This window comes from Oryctolagus cuniculus, chromosome 7 (genome assembly GCF_964237555.1).
Source record: "Oryctolagus cuniculus chromosome 7, mOryCun1.1, whole genome shotgun sequence".
In the NCBI taxonomy this organism is placed as follows: Eukaryota; Metazoa; Chordata; class Mammalia; order Lagomorpha; family Leporidae; genus Oryctolagus; species Oryctolagus cuniculus.
Window position 1 is genome coordinate 84,012,307 of NC_091438.1, and position 24,705 is coordinate 84,037,011.

Sequence of the window (24,705 nt, forward strand, 5' to 3'; positions counted from 1 at the left end):
CGGGAGCCAGGCAGATGTTGCTGGGCCCCCACCTTGGCTCTGGGCCAGGTCTGCTCTGAGCAGCACCTTCTACTGCCCCAGAGCAGCCCAGACTGCTCCTCGCATGGAAGCTGTTGTGTAACAGCAAGGTTGGCGCATGGAGGCTGGTAAAACCTGAGCGCCTTGGGGGAATTCACGAGCTGCACTGGCTGAGCCCGGGGGACAAGGATTCTACCTTGCTCTGCGCTCCTTCTTGGGCCTGCTGGAAAGCACACGTGAGGCGCGGTCATCGAGTTTCACAACACGGAGGTTGGGCACCCGGTTGCTACCAATGATTAACCTGGGAAGTTAGAGATATAGACCAGCAGCACTGCCAGATAAGCAAATGGCCTCAAGCTGCCCCTCCTAACTTCCAGTTCCTCTGGGTGGAGACTGCCCCTGAGCTGCAGCCACTGCTGGCACACATGGGTGAGGGCCCCAGCCCCGTGCCCACTTCTGTTGCCAAGCCCCACAGGGCTGTGTTAGAGAGACCGGAAGAAAGACAAGCCTTTCCCACCAGAGCCTCCTCCTGCCTGCCACAGCTGTCAGAGCCATGTCCCACAGTGGTTAAAAGTGGAAAATTTGCAATCAGACCTGGATTCGAATCCTGCTTGTGTGACCGGGACAAGGTATCTGTCTGGGCCTTCATGAGCCTCGTTTTCCTCATCTGTAGAATGGGTCTGGTAGCAGTGCCATCCTCACAGGGTTGAGAGGATGAGATCACCGAAGCACAGTCCCCTGTGCGGTGCCAGGACATGGGGAGTGCTCCGTACCCAGGCAGTGGGTGTCCTTTGTCCAGGGCTGGGAGGAGACTCAGCGCACCTGAGGAGGCTCTCTGCTGCGCTCTCCTGAATGCTCACTGGCTGCCATGCTGGGAGGGGAGCCACCCTGATTTCCCTGGAAGCCCCTTGAACTGTGGATGGACCCTTGGGTTGGGCTCTTGATTCAAAAAGGAAAAAAAAGGGGCCGGCGCTGTGGTGTAGTGGGTAAAGCTGCTGTCAGCAGTGCTGGCATCCCATATGGGTGCCAGTTTGAGTCCCGGCTGCTCCACTTCCAATCCAGCTCTCTGCTGTGGCCTGTGAAGCGGTGGAAGATGGGTCAAGTCCTTGGGCCCCTGCACCATCATGGGAGACCTGGAGGAAGCTCCTGCTCCTTGCTTCGGATGGGCTCAGCTCTGGCTGTTGCAGCCATTTGAGGAGTGAACCAGTGGATGGAGGACCTCTCTCTCTCTGTCCCTGTGTCTGCCTCTCTGTAACTCTGACTTTCAAATAAGTAAATCTTTAAACAAAAACAAAAGAAAAAAAGAAAAAAGAAAGCAGATAGAATTGGGGAGAAACAGGTGGGCAGCTTTCCCTGACCAACACAGCTGGGAGAGTCCATGACCACAGACTGAGAGTCTGCTGGGGGACACAGCCGACGAGGAGTGCAGCCGGATCTCCGAGTTACGTGAACTCACAGCTCCACGGAGGGTGCCCAGCCAGGCCGAGGCACTCTCTTCCAGGAAACCCATCACAGTCAAGTGCCAGGTGCGACCAGGAACACCCAGCCCATGCCCTCCATAGCAGAGGTCTGGATGAAATACGCCTACTCAGGACAGCCATTTTGGACTTTCAGCTTTGTTCCTAAGGCTTCCGGGTCTTTCCTAAGCATCAAGGAATCATCTTGAGGGCTGTCTTCCCTGTTCATCTCACTTGGAGGACAGAAACTCACAGGAAGAATAAAAAGCATTTGTGCCTTACTCCTGAAAAGCTCATCCAGAGACCTATTGTTCCTTTAAACATTTTTAGATTTTGCTTTGAGAGGTAGAGAGACAGACAGAGGAGCTCTCACCCATTGGTTCACTCCCAAGATGCTTGCAATGGCCAAGGGGCCGAAGTTGGGAGCCAGGAACCCCATCCAGGTCCCCCACAGGGTATGGCAGGGACCCAGTGCTTGAGTCATCTCCTACTGCCTCTCAGAGTTGCATTAGCAGGAAGCTGGCATTAAGAGCAGAGTTGGGACTCAAACCCAGACACTGATGTGGGATGTGGGCCTCCCAAGCTGGGTCTTAACCATGAAGTCAAATGTCCTCCCCTTTTCTTTTCATTGACCTGCTCTCTTCTCAGAGAGGAATTTTTCAAGAACGTAATGTAGACTACAGACTAGAAGGTGACTCACTGTAGAAAGACAGCATTGGAGCCAGACAGTCCTGGGTTCAAATCCTAGCTCTTGACTTTTGTTACAAGAGAGTTTCAGTGGGTTATTTAACCACCAACATTAAACTCAGCTAGGGTTCTCATCATCTCATCTGTAAACCAGTCCTGTGGTTGAACTTCTGCCCTTGCCCAAGGCACAGATTGCTAGGCCCTACACAGAAGGTCTCGAGTCTCAGCTGCCGACCCAGACTGGACTGCGGTCTAAGAACCACCAAAGCATTTAATCTGCCTCTGAGTTCCTGCTGCTTACTTCTCAAGACAGGCACAGAACACACAGGCATCAGGGGTTGGCAGGCGGGGACTTGAGGGCTGCAGAGACCATCCTCCGTGTACTAGCTGTGCCAGTTCCAGCTGCAAAATGAGGGTAATGGTATCTACCACATCGTCCATGTGGGAATCCAATGAGAGGAAGAATGTCAAAGTTCTGTTTTAAGTAGCAAAGTTCTGGGCACCTGTATAGGATTAAATAGCATTATTGCAAAGGCTGAAGTTCATGGTGTATAAAGTAGCCATAGCGCAATGCCTGGTGCACAGTGAAACTCCAAAAATATCAAATAAAAAAACAAAGCGGCTGGCGCCGCAGCTCACTAGGCTAATCCTCCACCTTGCGGCGCCGGCACACCGGGTTCTAGTCCCAGTCAGGGCACCGGATTCTGTCCCAGTTGCCCTTCTTCCAGGCCAGCTCTCTGCTGTGGCCAGGGAGTGCAGTGGAGGATGGCCCAAGTCCTTGGGCCTTGCACCCCATGGGAGACCAGGAGAAGCACCTGGCTCCTGCCTTCGGATCAGCGCGCTGGCTACGGCGGCCATTGGAGGGTGAACCAACGGCAAAAGGAAGACCTTTCTCTCTGTCTCTCTCTCTCACTGTCCACTCTGCCTGTCAAAAAATAAAAAATAAAAAAAAATAAAAAATAAACCAAAGTAAGTAACAATACCCACTGACCCCATGAAAAAGATAATTGTCTTTTTCTTGGATAAAAACAAAAGAAAAATGGTAATAAAATTATAACACATGAGACACATATCCCAGTCCTGGGTAGGTGGCAGGGACCTCCTTCTTGGCTTCTGATCCAATTTATTACTCAAATCCTTTTTACCATAGAGTGCGCCACTGCTTAATGTGGAACCAACTGGGGATCCTGATAAGAGGAGTGACCGGGCTCCATTTCCACTTTGCTCTCAGCAGTCCTCAGGCCTCTGGTATAAGGTCCTGACAAAACGAAGGGTTGGCTCCCAGAGAGACCAATCTAACCTCATCTTGTCCTCCAGGAAGATCCCTATCAGACAGTACAGACTGTGTGACTGCAGGGCCCCAGCAGTATTCAAATGGTCAAATAGGGTGCCATCAGCATTGGTAAAATGGAAGCAGAAATGCAACCGGCCAAATCTGTAAACACTGTTCTTGTCTAAGGTGCTACAAAGAAACAGCGAGAGAGAGAGGAGAGGGAGAGGAGAGAGAGGAGAGAGAGGGGAGAGGAGAGAAAGAGAGAGAGAGAGGCTGACTGATGGAGTTTAAAGTCCATGGCCTCTTTTAAAAATCTATTTGAATGAATCAACATCCTGTTCTTTCACTGTTTACGGCAGGACAGTCTGATCAGATTACCATGCTATGCCAAGAAACCTAATTACTAATTCTCTTGAGGATTTTTAAATTACTTTTAAAGGAGGGGGTTGGAATCTGTCTCTGGTTACTCTTGGTTGAATAAAATGTCACTTACTTCCGGTCAGCCATTTTCAGAAAGGCTCTGCCTGTGTCCATGGGAATTATTGGTGAGCTCGGTTACTGCAGGTACTTTTGAGAGTCTTCCAATGGTTTCAAATGCCTGAAGACTCTTAAAACTCTCCAGTGTTCTTTTTTTTTTTTTTTTTTTTTTTTTGGTTGTTGTTTTGTGCCACTCAATCTGGCTGGGCTGTGTTAGCAAGGGGACACCCAGGATCAACAAAACGGATACAAATTAAATGTTATCGTCACAAACGCTTGAAATAAATCTCTAGGGATGCAACATGAAATACCCAGATACAGGTCAAATTGGTTCACATTTGTAAAAGCAAACCTAAGTTCAGAAGCCAGTCACTTGGGGACTGTAAGTCTACTCTTTGCCAGATTTGAGCACTTAATTAGATGCAGGTTAAAGCTTTAACTTGGTACTTTAAGGAGGTACTCTTTTTTTTTTTTTCTTTTATAAATCACAAATTAAGAGTTTTACTGGCAGTTTCTTTGATGTCAAGTTTCCACCAAGGGATTGAGTGATTTAAGTTGGAAAAAAAGAAAGTGGAGGGAGAGAAACACAGAGGCAGAGATACAGAACCAACCTGAGATTTAGAACCCAGGATAATTGCTCTTGGATCTGCCCCGCAGGGAGAGAAACTCTAACATTCTTACAGTTCAAAGTATTTGTTAGTACATTGCCTGCTTCATGCAAGGCATTATTTAGCAGCAAGACCTAGAAGGTCAGTTAGCAACAAGGCTTAGCTTGAGTCAGTTACTATACTTACAGCTCATCCTTTTACTTTGCTAGCATCTCTGATCACAGGCTGACAGTTCCAGAAATCCAGTTGCTGAAACTCTTTACTGAAACCCTACAAGGAAAATTAATCCAACTACACTTAACTCCATTTCCCTGTAAAGCTCTCAGTGCTAGTGAAGTACATTTCTGGGCAGGACTTCAATTTTTACAGTTCCGGAGCAGGTGCTGTGGCACAGTGGGTTAAGCTGCCCCTTGAGGTGCCAAAATCCCATGAGTGCTGGTTCGTCCTGGTTGCTCCACTTCCAATCCAGCTCCCTGCTAATACACGTAGGAAAGCAGTGGAAGATGGCCCAGATATCTGGTCTCCTACCAACCATGTGGGAGATGAGGATGTTCTTGGCTCCTGGCTTCTGTCTGGCCTAGGCCTGACCTTGGCAAGCATTTGGGGAGCGAACCAGCAGGTGGAAGCTCTCTGTCACTGTGCCTTTCAAATAAATCAATCTGAAAGTATTTTTCTAAGCTTCTGCTTTAGAAAAATCAGATATAAAGCACAAGTTCAAGTTGAATGGTGTGTTTACCAGAGGCCGTGATTATCAAATCATAGTAGGGAAGTTGCAGGGGGGCGGGGGCTTTCTTTACTAACCCCCAACCCAGCTGACAAAACCTTAATGAACAAAAGAGGTGAGGGAATCATTTGGTAGGACAACAGTGGCATTCTGTCTTTGTGATCCCAGGTTCCTTGGGCAAACATTGGTCTATTCTATAACGACTTAGAACATAACCAGCATTGAATGACGGGGGGAAAGGCAAGGGACGGTGTAAATTTGTACAGAGCCAATGTGCTACTCACCTCAGTTATCACCTCCACTCATTCACTGACTGCATCTCAGCAGTCCCCAGGTGCGGGGTTTCCGAGCCTCGGATCGATCTGCTTCACCCCAACCTTACCGTCACTGCCCCTGACAACTGTGGTCACTTGCTCACAGGTTTTGTGGTCCTGACATCCAGCTCATAAGCCCACACTTTACACTGCTGGAACTATGGTTCACAGACTCAAACGTGACTACTCCAGCCTCCACCACCCACAGGTTAAAAGTCTAAACTGCTTAGCTTGGGATCCACTGAGACCCTGAACAATCCCTTTGGGAAAAATGGCAGAACCCAATCCGCCTCAGGAAGCACACAGCCCATCCTTTCCTGTGCTGTACTGAAGGAATCAAGCCAGGAACCTGTAAACTGATGGTTCTGGGTTGGGTCCCCACGTTTAACACTGGTTCTTCATTGACTTCAAACAAGCAATTTATAATTTCTGAGAACACATCCAACTGTTAAGATCAGTATTAGCTGTCTTATTTCTTACTGTTGAACATGACTTTGAAATTGGAATATAATAGAACTCAAAAACTGCATCTCAATGTCAACAATGCCTATTATAGGAAAATTTGACTTTAACCTCCAACCCAATTAGGTGTCTGGAGAAGTGAAATGACAGACTCACCATGAAACGAAGTCTATCACAGGGAAGACAGTGGAGCCAACTAGTGAGTCCTGGATGTGCAGAATTTGAATACCTGGGAAAGGCTGATGCTTCTATTTCCAGGTTAAAACTAAGAAATGAAGTTAAGTGCATTGCATTAAAAGGCCCAGAGGATCTTATGAATATTTAAAAATATTTATTTCCACCTAATTGAAGGTAGAGTGAGAGTGAGAGAGATCATTTATCTGCTGGTTCACTCTCCAAATCATTACAACAGCAAGGGCTGGACCAGGCTGAAGCCATGAGCCAGCAACTCCAACTGAGTCTCCCACATGGGTGACAGGATCCAACCATTGGAGCCATCATCTTGCCTCTCAAGATGTACTAACAGGAAGCTGAGGAGCAGGGATTTGAAACACTTATGCAGGATGTAGGCATCCCAAGCCGCATCTTAACAGCTGCACCCAATGCCTGCCCTGCAGAGGCTCTTCAGCACTAAATGTATCACCTAGAAGCCCACTGTATGTTAGCTAGGTCCTGGAAGTATCTTACAACATTGTTACTTGGTTAGTCCCAATCTATTCAAAGAAAACAGCAAACCACAAAGTGAGGAATGACTATCAGATCTTTCCTGGCTTGCTCGACTGCTTTTTCATAAAGCAGAAACCTGCATTTTGAAGTCAGTGATTGCTGCAAGGTGCCACACCCGTGGTCTTTGCTAAGAAAGGTGAAACAAGATGTAATGAAAAGTAAGGTAAGGGGCAAGAGGAGTCCTTCAGAGAACAAAAACCAACGGAAAGTGATTTAGGGTTTGTATTTTTGCTTGCTATTACTGGAAGAAAATTCAGAAAGTTCAACTTTTGCTTTAAAAAATAGTTGTGATGGTAAGAGTACCGTGAGAACATGCAGGTGTAGGCAACAATCATTGGATACAAAGTTTATGTTCCAGGTATCCTAAAAATCTGTAATTCTAACATGATCAACTAATCTAACTCTAAAGCAAGTGTCGAGGATGAGCGTGTCATTCACTGTGTGCTGAGCATCTTGGGTTCTGCATGTGCACTACTTAGCCGTCCATATTGTATACCTACAACGTGGACATGGCCACTTCTGTAACAAGCAAGTGCTGTCTCCTTTCAAAATCACTATTCCCCCTTTCTGTCATGGGAGATTTGCAGATGGAAAGAGCGTGCGTCAGAACCAGGCCCGTCTATGCTACACGCACACAAGTGAGGCAGCATTAAGGTAATAGGTTTCTATCACTCAAAACTATTCAGTGCACTCAAAAATATTCATAAAAATTGTTTCTGAAGTGACACACTTAGGATTATGCCATGTGAGAAGGGATGCTAACTTCTTAACAATACTGAACATGGCCGATAAATGCGACGGATCATCAGCCTGCCCTGGGCCAGCAGTTTGCATCTGTCATGTAAAACCTGTACCACAATCCTGTCACCTCCATTTACAAACAGCACACTGCTAAATGCAGGTGACCCGACTCTCAAATCCAAGCCTTCTGTTCTGCCTCTCTGGATACAGAGAAAATTTCATTTAGAAAATTCATCACTGAGCTGGTATTTTAGTCAAACCAATGTGACGTAATCTGAAAAGAGTCAAGCACACATTGCTCAGAACAATGAGCCAGGGTCTGAGAATTGAGATTCTTCTCCTCTAAGGGCAAAATAACCCAATCATTAGAAATGTGTTTACTTGAAGAAACATTATAGACACGTCCCAGCCGCAATGTTGCTAAGATTAATTTTTTCCAAGTTCTCTTTTATTCTAATAGCTCTTTCCGTATTTTACTTCCAATTAAGCATATACCCTAAGTATACCTTGTTAATTTTCTAGTGGAAATTTCAACATCAGTGGTGAAGTCCAAAGCAAAAGCAGCAAAGGCACGTTAGTTTGGGGAGAGCATTGTCACAAATAAGCATACAATTCTCACAAAGCAATGATGACATACACCTTGCTGGTGGCAACAGTATCTGAGAGTTAAATTAATGTCCCTGAACACCCACTCTGGAAAATGTCAGTGTCAAGGCTACAGAAGAAAATATTAAAACAGGACAGCAAACCATCTTCCCCCTTCCCACTGAGTGTTTATTTTACAGCTTTCCCATCAGGTAGTCAACTGAAACACTTCAACATCAGAAAGCTGGCAGAACGTTAAGGACAAGGAGTGATTATCTCGCCAGCAATGTGACAAAATGGTTTCGACTTGGAAACAGCACTGCATAAATGAATCAAGTTGGAGGGGTGGGGGAGACAGAAAGAGAGAGGAAGTAGGGTCTTCCCATGGGATTATGGGGGTATTGTTCAGCTGTCTATGTTTATACAACATAAAAGTCAACATCCACAGCCCATGTTTCCCCAAATTCCATTCAACACTCTTTAGAGATGCTCACACATCTGATTCTCGATAGAAAGCTACAAAGCAGTCTAAAAACCACACAGCCCTCAGCAGTGTCTCCTTCACAAGCTTACCAGTAAGTGGTTCATCATCACCTGGGTCCATTTACTGCAAGGGTCACAAAGCTGCATGAACTTAAACTATAGGCTTAATCTGACTACACAATCACTTCTTTCTTTTCTTTTCTTTTTCTTTTCTTTTCTTTTTTTTTTTTTTTTTTTTTTTTGACAGGCAGATTGGACAGTGAGAGAGAGAGAGAGAAAGGTCTTCCTTTTCCGTTGGTTCACCCCCCAGATGGCTGCTATGGCCGCCGTGCTGCGCCAATCCGAAGTCAGGAGCCAGGTGCTTCTCCTGGTCTCCCATGGGGTGCAGGGCCCAAGTACTTGGGCCATCCTCCACTGCACTCCCGGGCCACAGCAGAGAGCTGGCCTGGAAGAGGGGCAACTGGGACAGAATCCGGCTTCCCGACCGGGACTAGAACCCGGTGTGCTGGCACCACAAGCGAAGGATTAGCCAAGTGAGCCGTGGTGCTGGCCATCAATCACTTATTTCAATCCCTAAAATTCCCCCTGCAGGAAATCAGAAAGTAAGCTCCACTCCAGAAGTGCAGAATTGGTGGTGCACATGACCTAGAGCTGCTTCTCCCCTTGGAAGACTCCCTGGACAGCAGCTTGGTGGGACTCAGGCAGCAACTCTGCATAGAGTAAACAGAAGCAGAAACCAAACAGCAACTGTCCTGCTTCCCTCTCAGTAATTAGTACTGCATTTTTAAAAAAGATTGATTTTATTTATTTCAAAGTCAGGAGGACAGAGGAGCAACAGAAAAAAAGAGGAGTCTTCTGTTTCTGGTTCATTCTCCAAAAGTCTGCAATGGCCTGGAGCCAGGAGCTTGGAGCTCCTTCCAGATCTTCCAATGTGGGTGGCAGGGGCCCAACTCCTGGGCCATCTTTGCTGCTTTCCCAGGCACATTAGCAGGAAGCTGGACCAGAGGCAGAGCAGCTGGGACTCCAACCAATGCTCTGATACAGCATGCCTGTGTCATGTAGTGCTGCTGCATCACAACGCCAGCTCCAAGTAGTACTAACTGAAGAGGCAAACTGTCAAGTCATAAGGAGAAGCACCTGGGCCTCTTAAAGACAAACTTTTTAAAAGGTGGCAGTACCACATACTTTTCATAATAAAGGATCCTAGGTGTGTTTAAGAATGACCAATGGGGAAATCCTCCTAGATGATTTACACATATGGTCTCTATTTAGAACTGGAATATAAATTAAAATATCAGCTATGCATTTGGGAACCAGCCTTTAGTTCAATTCTCTAGCGCTTTCAAAATTTTTATTTAATTTTATTAAAAAAGTGAGAATAATTGTCAACAAACTATTTTCTTTCTACCTATGCAAATACAATGAGAAAATTGTCTGTGATATCAAAATACTGTTTGTAAATCACGGATGGCACTAACAATTTTAGGAACTTCCAATAGGACATATATTAAGAAAGAGCAACAGATTTCAAATTAGGCATCAACTTAATTGTAAGAACAGAAAATTAAATTCAAAATGTAAAAGTCAGTATAAGTCATCTGAGTTTCCATAGTTTAAATCCAATCATCAGGAATTCAGAAACACCTGATATGTTCAAAGTTGCATCAATGCATATGGATGACAGAAAAGTAATTCCCATGCAATATTTAAGTGTTACTATCAGATATATTTAAGTGATACTTTACAGATTAAAGCTGGGTAAAAATCAAAATATATCCTCCCCATTACATTTTAAAACAGTCACAATAATTTATCAACAGTTGCCATTTCACAGCAATTAGAAAACAGGTGTTGATACAAGTTGAACAAAAAGGTACTTTTTCCTCTTTTAGGAAATAAACATAGATATCGATATAGATATATACACATACACACGTAACATTACTTTGAAATTCAGAGTGGTTAATTTACTTTTGTATTATAAAAAAAATATCTCCCTATGATCAAAATACTGAAAAAGCGCAAAGGCCGAAACAAAGAAAACCACATTTGCCACTTTAAAAAAATACATTACTGCCTTTGTGGCTCCACACATGTGACCGATTACAAAGGTAGGCATCATAAGGACTCACTGGATGGAATTAAATCCGCCCTTTTCTCAGTCTCCAGAAAGGACACTCCTACCCTAAAAGATGACCAAATAAATGCACCTATTCTGAACTGTTAAACTAGGAAGCAAGAGAAGTCCTAAAAGTTTGTGACTCTGTGGGAGAGAATGTGTGAATCAGAGTGCTATTCTTTGGATATGTCAGGAGCTTTTGGAGCATATAAACTCTTTTAGGTCACTTGAATATGGATGAAAATATGACTTCTCCATAAATCCTGATTTCTCTAGTGCAGGAGCTGGTAGCCCGCGGTTCCTGTCTAGTATGTCATCTGTTTTTACAGGTAAAGTTTCACTGGAACATGACCATGCTCATTTGTTTAGATGATGTCAATGGCTGCTTTTGTGCAACAATGGCAGTTGAACTGTGTGAACTGTGACAGAGACCATATAGCCTGCAAAGCCAAAAATTTACTCTCTGGCTCTTTACAGAAAGTTTACTGAGCCTGCTCCAGTGCACTACTAAGTGCAACTCTAGGTCTCTAAAACAGTTAATGCACCTCAGGATGATCTTAGCATGTACTCTGAGAATAACTTGTGGTGTGTTCCATTAGCAGGTGCTTTACTTTTGGGTGAAGAAATAATTTGTATGTTTTCAGCAAATACCTGTAGAGGTTAATTTAAAACAAAATAAAGGGAAAATAAAATCCAGAAAAGTACATATGTCTAGCTATGTTCCCTCTCTTAAAAAAAACACATTGAAAGGCAGAGAGGCAGAGAGGGGGGTGGATATTTCCATCTGCTGGTTCACTCTCCTAACGCCCATAATGACTAGGGGGCTGGACAGGGCTGGGTCAAAGCCAGGAGCCAGGAAGTTGATCTAGGACTCCCATGTGGGAGGTGCTTCAGCTATTAGCACTGCCTTGTAGGGTTGGCTTTAGCAGGAAGCAGCAGACAGAGCTGGAGCCAGGGAAAGCACCAGGAATGCCCCATGTGGGATGCAGATGTCTTTTATGGCACCTTAACCACTAGGCTTCACTCCTCCCTCTGGCTATGTTCTCTTAATATTTTCATATTACTGGGGGACAAGGGTGCTAAAATGATTCTGTCATTCCTTTGATTGGGTTACACATATTTTCTGGAAGTAGTGCTCCCTCCCTCTCTCCCACACAATTAATAACCTTTAACGTAATCTGCCTAAAATGCTTGCAGTTTGGTGAAGCCTTAAGAAATATTTACTTAAGTGAAACATATCAAAGATTATTCTTTTTAGAAAAGGGTTCTTAAAATTCTTTATCTTTGTTACTTCAAGAAGGGGAAGAATGAACAAGAAAATCAAACCCTGTAAAATATACCTTAAAAAGCAGAGGTATAAAATAGCTACCATTTCTGAATGGCAATATAAAATAAAAAAGAGAAAAAAAGAAATCTGTCGACTTTGCAGAGCAAGGCTTCCGGGCCCCTGGTCAGCTAATGAAGTCCGCTTCCCACAGAGAACCCCTGGCACTCGGGCAGCTGCTCAGGAATCGTTAAGAGTTCACAGGGGTTTCACAGCTCAATAGTTGTTGAAACATGGAAGATAAAACACTGAGAAGATATTTATCAAACACGACTTTACATCAAGATTAACTTTTTCCCAACCCCAAATGGACTTTTCTCTGTTAGGAAAAAAAAAAAAAAAAGAATGGTCTGAAACCACATGTTAAAGATGTTTCTACAGTTAATACCTTACGCTTTTCACTGCTTTGCAGCTCCAAAGTGCTTCACGTGCCCTCTCATCTCAGCCTCACAACAGCCCTGTGAGGTAGGTACAGCAGGTCTTATCAGCCTCATTTCAAGACAAGGAAGTCGAGGCAACGAGAGGTTAAGTCACAACAGCTGGTAAGTGGCAGAGCCAACACCAGAAATCAGGTTTTATGACTCCACGTCCAGTACTCTTTCCATCGCAACTACCACCTCCAGATATGAATAATGCATTGTGTATCAAAATTGAAGGGTCATTGAAATTCATGTCAGTGATGTCTTAACAGTACAGTTAAATGAGAAATACAAGAACAGTAGGTCTGATGGTTTTACTTGACATAATAAAACTGGTGCAAAACCACTTTTGTCTAGTTTCTTATAACTTTTTGGTCCAAATACATAAAATATGCACTATGTACAGCATTTTCCTTTTTTTTTTTCTTTTGTAAATGCAATGCTTTAAAACACATTATAAAGCACCTTAGTAAAAATAGTCTACAGGTAAAAGTACAGAAGTAAGAAAACCCGACCCACACCACAGCTCACCACTGGAGTCTTAATAGTTGCCGATAGCTCAGTTTACATCTTGACAAACAACCCCTGGAGGAACAAATACTAAACTTACTTTTTTATATTAATGCACCTAAGTCTTAGCTAAAACTTCTGACATTGCCAACCTTCTTTGAAGTGTATTCCCAATAATAAATATTGGGGAGACAGGAATGAGCAATACTGCCTTGATTCTTCATCTTCTTATAGCATTATTCATGGTTTAAACTGGTATTTAACACTAATGATTATTGAAAAAATTTAAAACCACCTACATAAAAATGGGTAACTCCAACTATAGCAGTCACATTTCTTAGCAAATACAAACAGCTGGATAAGTTTCATGAGATGTGATTCACAGAAACAAAGCACACGCTGCCCAAGTTACCACCGCTATTTCTAACCTAAACCCCTGGGGAAGGTGGAAGTGGCAAATGGATTCATCTTCATTCATGGTTAGTCGAAAAAATGCTTTATCAAAAACTAGACTATCAGACCCTTTTCTGAATTGCATTTAGCTTTTTGATTAGACCTGCCATGTGTTTATTTTAGGTGATGTAAGCTTGTTTTCCCTTAGGCAAGTGGGGATTATAATTCTCACCAAAATCTAACCTGAAAAAAGAAAAATGCTTGAAACTTAAACCCTTTACAACACAGAGCAGCCAGCATCTACTTCCTCGACATGACCGATTCTAACTCAGCTCGACACAAACCATCTTACACAAGATCAGCAATCCAGGTTGCAGAGCTGAGAATGAAGGTGACGTCAGCGTCAAAGTTTTTGTTCAGGAATCTAACAGTCACACCTCGGACTCAGTTCGACTTGGGGTAAATCTTTTCATAGAAAAAGTTTTGTGCGAGGATGTAGAGGTCTCCATCTTTTTCTCGAACAGCATGGGCTCTGATGAACTGGAACTGCTCCAGTGCAAACTCATAGAACTCATTCTCCATTTTCCAAATGTCAGACTGCTGTAGTTTTGCGATGGTTTGCTTAGTGGGAAGTTTCTTCTCTGTGGTTTTCCTAAGATGAGATTTCTTTCCTACTTACAAAGGATAAAAAGGAAAGGTAAATAATTCTTGGAGAACATACAGAATCAATGCCTCTCTATTTGAAAAGATGGTTTAAGTTCATATTGAAGGATGGGTAACATAATTAAATTAAAACAGTTCAGGCAAAAATGGAGCCCGTTTCGTACCAGAATTGTGATTTATTTCATTGGCATGCAAATCCTTAACCCGTTAGACTTAAATGAATGTCAAGTGGTAAAAGGCTGTCACCTCATATGCTCTACTGGCAAGTTCTTGGTGCTCTAAACTAGTTTTTTTCTAAAATATGACAAAATAGCTATTCTTGTTTCTAATTCTAATTTCTCAACATATCATGCAGACTGAGTGTTAGCACCTGAGCAAAAAGAAATGAAAGGAATGAAAAGAAGGTGACTCTGGAGCAAAAATTTGAAGTCCATGTGTAGTTTTTTCATAGTACATATCTTCCATGAACTTTTTTAAGATGCCCTGTCTGTTGTTTAAGTTGTAAACAAAGAAAAGAGTTAAGGGACAACTTTAAAAAGAAACCCGTCATGTATATACCTGTACGGTAGAGTTCTGTAGCACCCCTAAAAAACCGGGGTAAAGCGGCCTCCAGTAACATGATGAAATCTTCAAGCTCTTCAGTAACTCCCACCAGAAAGTATTCATTAACTAGGTTATACTTGGCTTGATCCATAGCCCACCTGCTTCCCACATTCCTGAAACCAAAGCAGAGGAATTAGAAACCGGGCTGTGAAATCTGCTAAGTATTTCTGATGCCTCTCAGGCTGTATATTATGGACAAAGTAGATAAACACATGTACATCCAAAGACTTAATGCCCTTTTATTAACATCTTTTGTGTAAGGACACCTGTTTTTAATTTCCTTTGCTTCCATCTCCAATTTCTGCTCAACTATGTGGTGCTAATTCAAACTTTACTAGACCTCTCTTAATAGGAACAAAGTTTAGTTTGAGGGCAATTTTTAAAAATCTGTACGTAACATATATCCCTTCCATCTGAGGGAGTGTGAGAGCACTTAATTTCCTTTAACTTTGTTCATTTTAAGAGCTCTCTAGTAAGGTCTAAACAATTTATGCTTACTGCTTGTATTAATTTGTTTAGGATTTTTGTGAGCTTAGTGTTTTCCAAAATTTCTGAGGAACAGAAAACAGAGAAGAAACAGCTCTGCTAAGACTCTTTGATTTTTATTTTTGTTTACACTGTCAGCTAATGCTGTGAACAGAAACTGCGTCCTAAATAAACAACACTTCCGGGTTCCTTTTGGCACCAACATCCTTCAATCCCAGCTCTAGCTCTGCCTTTCAGCAGCAGTGTGGTCTTCAGTGGGTGGGCTCTACCATTCTGTTTCCTCCGCCATTAGCAGGCCCCTTCCAGCTTTCTGACTACGGAACACATTAGACAAGTTCAACTGAAACCTCAACAATGCCCAGTAGCACAATGTTCTATAGTTGTAGGCTAAGGGGCTGCAGAGCTTTTTCTACAAAGGTCCCGAAAGCAAATATTCTAGGCTTTGGGTCATAATCACTCATGTCTGGGGTTCCGGCGTGAAAACAACCATAGACAATAACTAAGCGAATGTACGTGGTTGTGTTTTGATAAAACTTTATTTATAAAAACAGGTGAGGGGACAAACCTGATCTGCAGGTTGTAGTTTGCCAATCTCTGTTCCAAGGAAATGGCTAACAACTGAGAACACATTCTTTCAATTTTTCTTGGGCTATTAGGATGCTTTGAAAGACTAGGACCTTAAACTTCACAGTAATTTAATAATATATCTCAAGTAATGAAGAAACTCCTTGCATTTCTCATGTTTTTAAGGAATACAGTAACATGGAATGTGCTGTTTTCCTCTACATTTCCTATTACAGTGATTGAATATGGCAAATAAGTATGCACAATTACTTTCAGAAACTGGAGACTCAGCACATTCTGAAAAAATAAATTCTTTATTAAAAATAACTTTTATCTTCCACCTCATTTTTATTAGCAGACTAAACCATAATCATAACCTTGACACCACTTAAAGTCAAAACTCACTTTAACAGTAAAATCAAGTGAATAATTTACCCACTAAGCCTTTTCTTGATTTATCACAAATGACTCAAACAGTAAGCTCAGGACAAAACAAAATTTATAAAATGACCTTTGGTCTCTAATTCAGAGCTGTGTGGAATTCAGCAAATAAACAAACAAAGAAAGAAAAAAAAATCAAAACCAGAATCTGAAAAAATATTGTGAGGATATTATAAACGAGACTTTTTTTTTTTTTTAATGCATTTCAAGGTTACCACAAAAGTAGGTATGTTATTTTTTGTCTGGTCCTTCACTGATCTCCCTGTACCTAGCCCTTGACTATCACATTCATTCTCTTGAAATACAATAAGGAAGATAAGAAGGAAAACAGCAAATTCAAGCTAAGGTTGTCTCCCTACCAGCATTCGGAGCTGTGGCCACAGAAGAATGGAATTTGAAGCCAGAGCTTCTCAGGAGCACAGTCGGAGCCGCCCTCGGCTACACATTCATCAAAGGTCTGGAGCGCAGACAAAGCAGCATACGTGAGACGTAATTCTGAGCCTGCTGTTTCAACATCTTAATGTGCTAAGTTATTAAATAAAAGGGCATGAGCAGGTGGGATGATGTCATAATGTGAAAGGAAAAGGTAGGTTATCGAGGAAAGGAAAACACGGATGCTTCTCACAACTTTGTTCTATGCCAATGTTTGTAAGAATTCTTTTACTGTGTGAATAGACACCCTCCCAAATCATATGTACTTGAATGTAAGTACTGGATTATGCTGGATTTGTGTACTTATATTTTCTCAGCAAAGCAAATTATCTATTTGAGATGAACATAGGGGACTTTACCAAGAGAAATGCAATAAGTCTGCTGAAGAGAGAACTTACTCTGATGTTTATTGCAGCACTACTCACAATAACCCATAATCAAGAAAGAGACAAAATACGGATAAAGAAAGTGAGATAGATATAAACAATGGAATACTACTCAGCCATAAAAAAGACAAAATCTCATTTGTAGCAACATGGGTGGAAATGGAGGTGATAATGTCAGACATAATAAATTAAACACAGAAACACAAACACCACCTGATGCTACTTGTGCACAGAATCTAAGAACGTTGATCTCATAAAAGTTAAGAATATAATGCTGGGTACCAGAGGCTAGGAAGAGTAGGGGCTGGGAGGGATGGGGAAAAGTTATTTAACAGGTACTATGTTACAGTTAGAGAGAAGTTGGGAGTTCAGGCATTCTGGTGCTCAGTTGGGTAAATATAAGCGATATTAATATACCACATATTTCTCAAAAAGTAAACATTTTTAAAAACAAGACAGGATGGCCAGCGCCGCGGCTCACTAGGCTAATCCTCCACCTAGCGGCGCCGGCACAACGGGTTCTAGTCCCGGTCAGGGCGCCGGATTCTGTCCCAGTTGCCCTTCTTCCAGGCCAGCTCTCTGCTGTGGCCCAGGAGTACAGTGGAGGATGGCCCAAGTGCTTGGGCCCTGCACCCCATGGGAGACCAGGAGAAGCACCTGGCTCCTGCCATCGGATCAGCACAGTGCGCCGGCCGCAGCGCACCGGCCGTGGCAGCCACTGGAGAATGAACCAACGGCAAAAGGAAGACCTTCCTCTCTGTCTCTCTCTCTCACTGTCCACTCTGCCTGTCAAAAAAACAAAACAAAACAAAACAAAACAAAACAAAAAAACAAAAAAACCCACAAAAAACAAAAAAAAAACAAGACAGGATTTTGAATGTTTTCACCTAAAGAAGTGCTGTTTGAGGAGACAGATTAAGTTTAAGCTGATTAGATATTACACAACAGGTGTATTAAAATATCACATGGTAATCCATACATAAGTACAATTTTTATGTTAGTTAATATTTTTTAAAATTATATATATATATATATTTTTTTTTTTTTTTGACAGGCAGAGTGGACAGTGAGAGAGAGAGACAGAGAGAAAGGTCTTCCTTTGCCGTTGGTTCACCCTCCAATGGCTGCCGCTGCAGCCGGCGCACCGCGCTGATCCTGGCAGGAGCCAGGAGCCAGGTGCTTTTCCTGGTCTCCCATGGGGTGCAGGGCCCAAGCACCTGGGCCATCCTCCACTGCACTCCCTGGCCATAGCAGAGAGCTGGCCTGGAAGAGGGGCAACCGGGACAGAATCCGGCGCCCCAACCGGGACTAGAACCCGGTGTGCCGGCGCCGCAAGGTGGAGGATTAGCCTATTGAGCCACGGCGCCGGCTTAAAATTATATATATTAAAAAAAACCCATAGGGGTGGGTGTTGTAGTACAGAGGGTTAAGCTGCTACACAGGCCGTCCACATCCTATACTGGAGCGCCTGGGATTGAATCCTGCCTCTGCGGCAGATCTAGCTTCCTGCTAGTGTGCCTGGGAAGCAGCAGATGATACAGCCCAAAAACTTGGGTTCCTGCTATCTACACGAGGGGCCTGGATGAGAGATCCAACTCCTGGCTTCAGCTTGGCCCAGGGCCTACTATGCAGGCATTTGAAGAGTGAACCAGTGAATTGAAAATCTCTCTTCCTGTCCTCCCCTCTGCCTTTCAAATAAAGAAACAAACAAAAACATAAAAGTTTAAAAACAAAACAATCAGAGATACCACAGACAAAGCTGGGAAGCTTGGCTGCTGCAGTAAGACATCTACAAATTCATATGCTATTTCCCCCAAGATGAAGTATGAAAGAGCACTTGCCTAGAGCCACAGTTTCTGAATTTCTAGAACTAGGCTTGACCCTATTTTAGGTAAGTCTTCAAGGCCTCCAGGCCTTACTTTTCAAATCTATACAGTTAGACCATCTTAGAGGGCCTTTTCAAACAAAAATCTACAACAAGGCCAAAGCATCCTTAAACCCAGTTGGGGTGTGGGTGGAGCCACAGAGGCATGATGCTCCTTATTTTGGCATCATTCAAAGAGACAAGAGCAAACTGCAGCCCACACTTTATTCACCCATTTCTTTTACAGATGACCTGCACCAAGATAGAGTACAAAGACTCATTGACTTGGGTTTGAATTCTGAGTCTGAAAAATTTAAGTGTTGTGTTAAGTCTCCTGAGTTGAAAAAATGAGGACATAATCTTACTTTGAGGAATAAATCTTCCACAACGAGTGGTTCATGGCAGGCAGGATATGTTTATGTTTGTGGCTCTCTTTCCTTACCTCGCTCTCCTAAGAGTCAAACACATGTTTTGTTGGTTCTTGTTTTCCTTGATCTTCATAGTACTTAGCTTACCCTCTTCTTTGTAACAAGTCTTTTGATCTCTCTGTCACTAATGCATTCTTTTCTGTTTTCTTGGAACACTCCCTGCTTTGGCTTGTTTCATGGGTTCTCTGTACCTTTTAAATTTACTATTGTAATCTTCTTTGAAGTCACATTTTGGTCCTTCTACTCCATATACAACTTGTGTCAGCTGTCTTCTCTTTTTCCCTACTTCCTTTCTTGGTCCACTTATTACACTTCCTTGGATTAATTTATAATTCCTAGTCAAAGGGACTTCCAAATCTGTACTCCTAGATCTATAATTTTTTATATCTTCTAATAACTATTATGTATTCTTATTTGAATTGCCAGTGTTACTTCACAGTCAATATTCTTGGCAATAGAATCATATTGCCCCTTGTAATCCACACAAGATTTCAGATAATTTCTTTTTTTTTTTTTTTAAAGATTTATTTATTTAGTTGAAAGTCAGAGTTACACAGAGAGAGGAAAGGCAGTGAGAGAAACAGGTCTTCCACTTGCTGGTTTACTTCCTAGTTGGCCACAACGGCCGGAGCTGTGCCAATCTGAAGCCAGGAGCCTCTTCCAGTTCTCCCACAAGGGTACAGGGGCCCAGGGACTTGGGTCATCTTCTACTGCTTCCACAGGCCATAGCAGAGAGCTGGATTGGAAGTGGAGCAGTTGGGACTAGAACTGGTGCCCACATGGGATGTTGGCACTGTAAGCGGCAGCTCTACCCACTACACCACGGCATCGGGCCAGCAGATCATTTCTTAAACTTTCTTCTCCCTCACCTCACATCCTTGAGGTCATGTCTTTCCAATCCAGCTTTTTTTTTTTCAATTTTCTCTTCCATCAGGACCTCACCGCATCAACTCTCGATTCTTACAACGGCTTCCTAATTAGGCTGCTTTCACAGCTTTCCTTCTATCTGAACAGTTTCTAGATTAGTCAAAGCAGTAACTTCTAACATTTTCTACTCAGAACTCTTCAATGGCTGCCAATATTTTAAAAGAAAAAACAAATCCAGGGGCCGGTGCTGTGGCATAGCTGGTAAAGCCGCTGCCTGCAGTGCAGGCGCCAGCCCCCATTCTCCTATCTCTGAGTAATATTTTCATCCACTTCTGAGATCCTCTGCCTCCAAATTTTCTCCATTTTTTTTTGTGTATCATTCAACCTTTTGCTCTCTTCAAATATATAGATATGTCCAGTGTCTGTTATTTTAAAGAAACATTCCCTGATTTGCTGTTGTTCCTTTCAAAATCAAATTTCTCTCAAGAGTAGTCTTTCCTCTCAGTCTCAACGTCTCCATTTTCAGTCACTCCTAAACCCTTTGGATGCCACATAACCCACTGACAAACCCAAGGGACAGTTTTTCAGTTCTCATTTCACTTACCTGATGAGACTGAAACTGTTTTCCTGCCCATTTAGATTCCACATTGCAACTGCCTTTAAGAAACTATCCCAGTCAAGTTTTAGTATAGTATGAAAGAAGACCAGCCACAATTTTCTGAAAAGACTATTAAAATTCCACCTTATCCAATTACATATCTGTTAAGGTGGATTTTCTTTATCTAACTCAACCAAATGAACATACTGGACACACTGAATGCAGTAACAGATAAGAAAAATCAGACCGTGTATATTAAGCTAGATACTAAAAAGATTACCAGCGGCCAGCCCTGTGGTGCAGTGTAAAGTTTTCCCTGGCCTGCAGTGGGCACTTGTTCAAGTCCCAGCTCCTTGCTAATGCACCTGGGAAAGCAGCAGAGGGTGGCTCAAGTCCTTGGGCCCCTGCACCCACATGGGAGACCTGGAGGAAGCTCCTGGCTGCTGCCTTCAGTCTGGCCCAACTCTGGTTGTTGTGGCTATTTTGGGAGTGAACCAGTGGATGGAAAACTTCTCACTCTCTGTCTCTACCTCTCCGTGTAACTCTACCTGTCAAATAAATAAAATAAATCTTTAAAAAAAGATTAGCAAAAATTCAATATGCCTGTATTTATTTGTGGAGAAGGTGAAATGATTATGTGCATTAAGATATTATTTATGTTAATATAAGATGGGTTTCCTACTATTGTTTTAACATTGATATTTTAAATATTCTTAGTGAACTGATAAATTTACTGATATTGGTAACATCAGTACCAATAACCCACATAGAAAAGCCTCTTTGGGGGTTCACTATCACTTTTAAGAGTATAAAAGGAGTTTCCACATGAAGAAGTTTGAAGATCACTGATTTAATCTATATAGTTATCCAATGCTGACCTCTGATCCCATGTACTGCAGAGATTAAGTGAAATTCTATTTATAAAATATGAAAACAGAGTATTTGACATCCTCCAAATAAAACACATTGCTTGTTTCATACAAAATCAGCTGAAAACAACCCAGGTGTACACGTATCAGAAATGACTTTGAAATAACAATTTGACATTGTAATTAGTAAGCAGTTCAGATTATTGGAATGCTGTAGTTTAAAACATAATAGTAGTTACAAGTTCTGAATTGAATATTGTGTAATATGTTTCAAAGTATCACTTAAGGTGCAAATAATATATAATTTCATGGAAATGAAGCTATCTAGAACTTTTTCAGAATAAGTGCCATAGTAAGATAGTTTCAACATCACCATAGTCACCCTTTAATCCCCAGTATCTCCCAATACCCTTCCATTTTTAGAAATGTTATATGCATGAGTTCTTACCAACTTTAAGGAAATGAATTTAATGGAAACCCTTTCAGTTAAAGACATTAAGAAGTTATTTGGGGCCAATGGTGTGACACAGTGCGTAAAGTCACTGCCTGTGGTGCTAGCATACTATATGAGCGCCAGTTCAACTCCTGGCTGCTCCATTTCTGATCCAGCTCCTTGTTTTTTTTTTTTTTTTTTTTTTTAAGACTTCATTTATTTATTTATTTGAGAGGTAGAATTATAATCAGTGAGAAGGAGAGACAGAGAGAAAGTCTTCCTTCGTTGGTTTACTCCCCAGATGACAACAGCTGGAGCTGCACCAATATAAAGCCAGGAGCCAGGTGCTTCTTCCTGGTCTCTCATGCTTTCCCAGGCCACAGCAGAGAGCTGGATTGGAAGAGGGGCAGCCGGGACTAGAACCTGTGCTCATATGGGATGCCAGCGCCGCAGGCAGAGGATTAACCCAGCTCCCTGTTAACATGCCTGAGAAAAGAGCAGAAGAGGGCCCAAATGCTCGGGCCCCTGTAACCACGTGGGTGATTTAGAAGCAGCTCCTGGCACCTAGTTTCAGAATGACCCAGCCCTGGCCCTTGCAGCCATTTCAGGAGTGAACCAGCATAAGGAAGATCTCTCTCTCTCTCTCTCTCTAACTCTGCCTTTCAGATAAATAAATAAATCTTTAAAAAGTAGTTATTTACAATAAAACATCATTTTGCTCATTATATCCTAGAATGTTAACAGTATTAATATCATGAGAAAAAAGCCAAATTATTAAAAATGTCTAATCAGTATGTTTTGCAATTGCAGAGGTCCAAACTATCCATCACAAAACAAAATAATTTTTCACTTTAATAAAGCATTTATTCATAGCGGCCCTGTCCTCATGAGAGGTAAGACAATACATAGTTTCCTGCTGATGTTACTAATACTATAGCTAAATGAACAGAAGTGTCAGTATGTATTTTATAATGACATTCAAAAACAAAAACAAAGTGAGCTCTATCCAGGTCATGGTGAAGAGTGGTTAAAGCCCTAGGATGGCCTCTCTACTTAAAAGTTTCAAAAATGAAAGAGGGATGATGTCACGGTATCTCCTTGATTTTTCCATATTAAAAATGCAATTTCAGAACATCTTTCATATAAAAACGCTGAGTAGGATGTTGTATTTCTTTCCTGCTTTAAAAAGGATGTGAGAGGGATTAAGACTATGGGCTCTGAAATTACAGTGCTTAGGTTGCTAGTTGTATGACACTGGGCATGAGAGTTAACCTTTCTGTGCCTAGTGTTCTTACCTACAAAATAATGGCATTAACAAAACTACCCTAGAGAATTGTGTAAGCCACCCAAAGAAATACATATATGTAAATAACCTAATACTTGGTTGACAAATGGTGGATGCAGGGACTCATATGACAGCAAATCTTTCTTATCGACATTAATATTCCATTGGTTGAAGGAAGGAGATGGATACTAACATAAATGATGGGGCTAAAATAAAGCAGTAAAGGTTAGAGTGAATTTAGAAATAAATACCACTACATTCTGAAGTTCTATGTCACACAAGAGTTGTATGAATAGATCTTATAGTACTGTGGAATCTCTGTAACCTAGGTATTTTTAGAAGATTAAATAATGCTAAGAGAAAGCTGGAGACTGAAAAAACAAAAAAACAAAGATTTGATCAGTTGCATGTGTTTGCATTAATACTTTCAGCCTAAAGCTTTGAAGACTAAGGAAAGGAACAGCGGATTTCCAGAAAACAAACAAAAGAAAAACACAACAAAACCCGCTGCCCTCTCAAATCATAACGAGGGCACATCTAACAGAAAAGAATCAACTGTTGGATGTTGATTATCATGATATACCAAGTGTCACTTGATCTTAGCCATAAAGTTGAGAAGTGATTATATACCAAGTATCCAGCATCACTACTAACACTTGAGTTTTAAATGTGCAGAATTCACACATTCAACCATCTGTTAAGCACTTACAGGTAAACTAAGTACACTGTTAAACATTAGGGAAATTGATATGAGTGAAATACTTTTCAGGAAGTTCACCATGTTGGGGAGAAGACAATATGTAAACAGATAATACAAATAAAACAAAATAAACGCTTAAAAATATGGATTTTAATGGAGTGTTCTGGGAGCCTTGAAAGGGATTGGAGCTGGATCTGACAAGGCAGGCAAAATTTTTTTTCCAGACTGAAGGAAAGACATTCTAGATACAGGGAACAACACATGTGCAAAAATATGAAGTAACATTAAGTTTGAAAGGTGGTGACATTTCCTGTGGCTGGGGCACTAAGAACCTGGTGGGAAAGTAGGCAGGAAACAAAGGCCTCAGGCCATGTCAGGTTTCGTCCCATGCCCTGGGTACTTTTATGAGCAACATGTTCCTAGTAAGTGTGTTCCCCCAGAAAAGTGTCAATTCAGTTTGCTTTTTCAGAAAAATAACTCTGGTGATCTTCCAGAGAGTACACTGAAATGGCAGATAACCCCAATGTGAATGTAATTCCTTCCTTGCCTGAAAAAAACAGCTGCTTTAGCAAAGCAGCATTACTATTCTGATAACCACAAATAAATTGTTATTATCCACACCAAGAGAACAAACGTCCACATAAAAACATGTATTTATGAATCATTATAGTGGTCTCAGAAAACTGCTTATATTTTTAACACTGCCATCATTACATATATTATATCAGTTATATATACTATATACTTTTGAGCTCTTTTCAAAATA

At 41.9% G+C, this 24,705-nt stretch overlaps 1 protein-coding gene across 4 annotated transcripts in view; it reads right to left on the reverse strand.

Annotated features, from left to right (window-relative positions):
- Positions 1 to 9,879: 9,879 nt before the first annotated feature.
- HS2ST1 (heparan sulfate 2-O-sulfotransferase 1) overlaps positions 9,880 to 24,705 on the reverse strand; it is a 204,045-nt gene continuing 189,219 nt past the window's right edge. For 2 of the 4 annotated variants that reach the window (XM_002715521.5, XM_070078128.1), the window contains 3 exons: positions 16,437 to 16,534; positions 14,542 to 14,699; positions 9,880 to 13,991 (listed from right to left, as the gene is read on the reverse strand). In XM_002715521.5, coding sequence (XP_002715567.2) covers positions 13,765 to 13,991; positions 14,542 to 14,699; positions 16,437 to 16,534 — 483 coding nt within the window. In that variant the 3' untranslated portion in view covers positions 9,880 to 13,764. Of the gene's footprint in view, positions 13,995 to 14,541; positions 14,700 to 16,436; positions 16,535 to 24,705 lie in introns of all 4 variants that reach the window. The other 2 variants (XM_008264941.4, XM_017346129.3) reach the window with 2 other exon arrangements.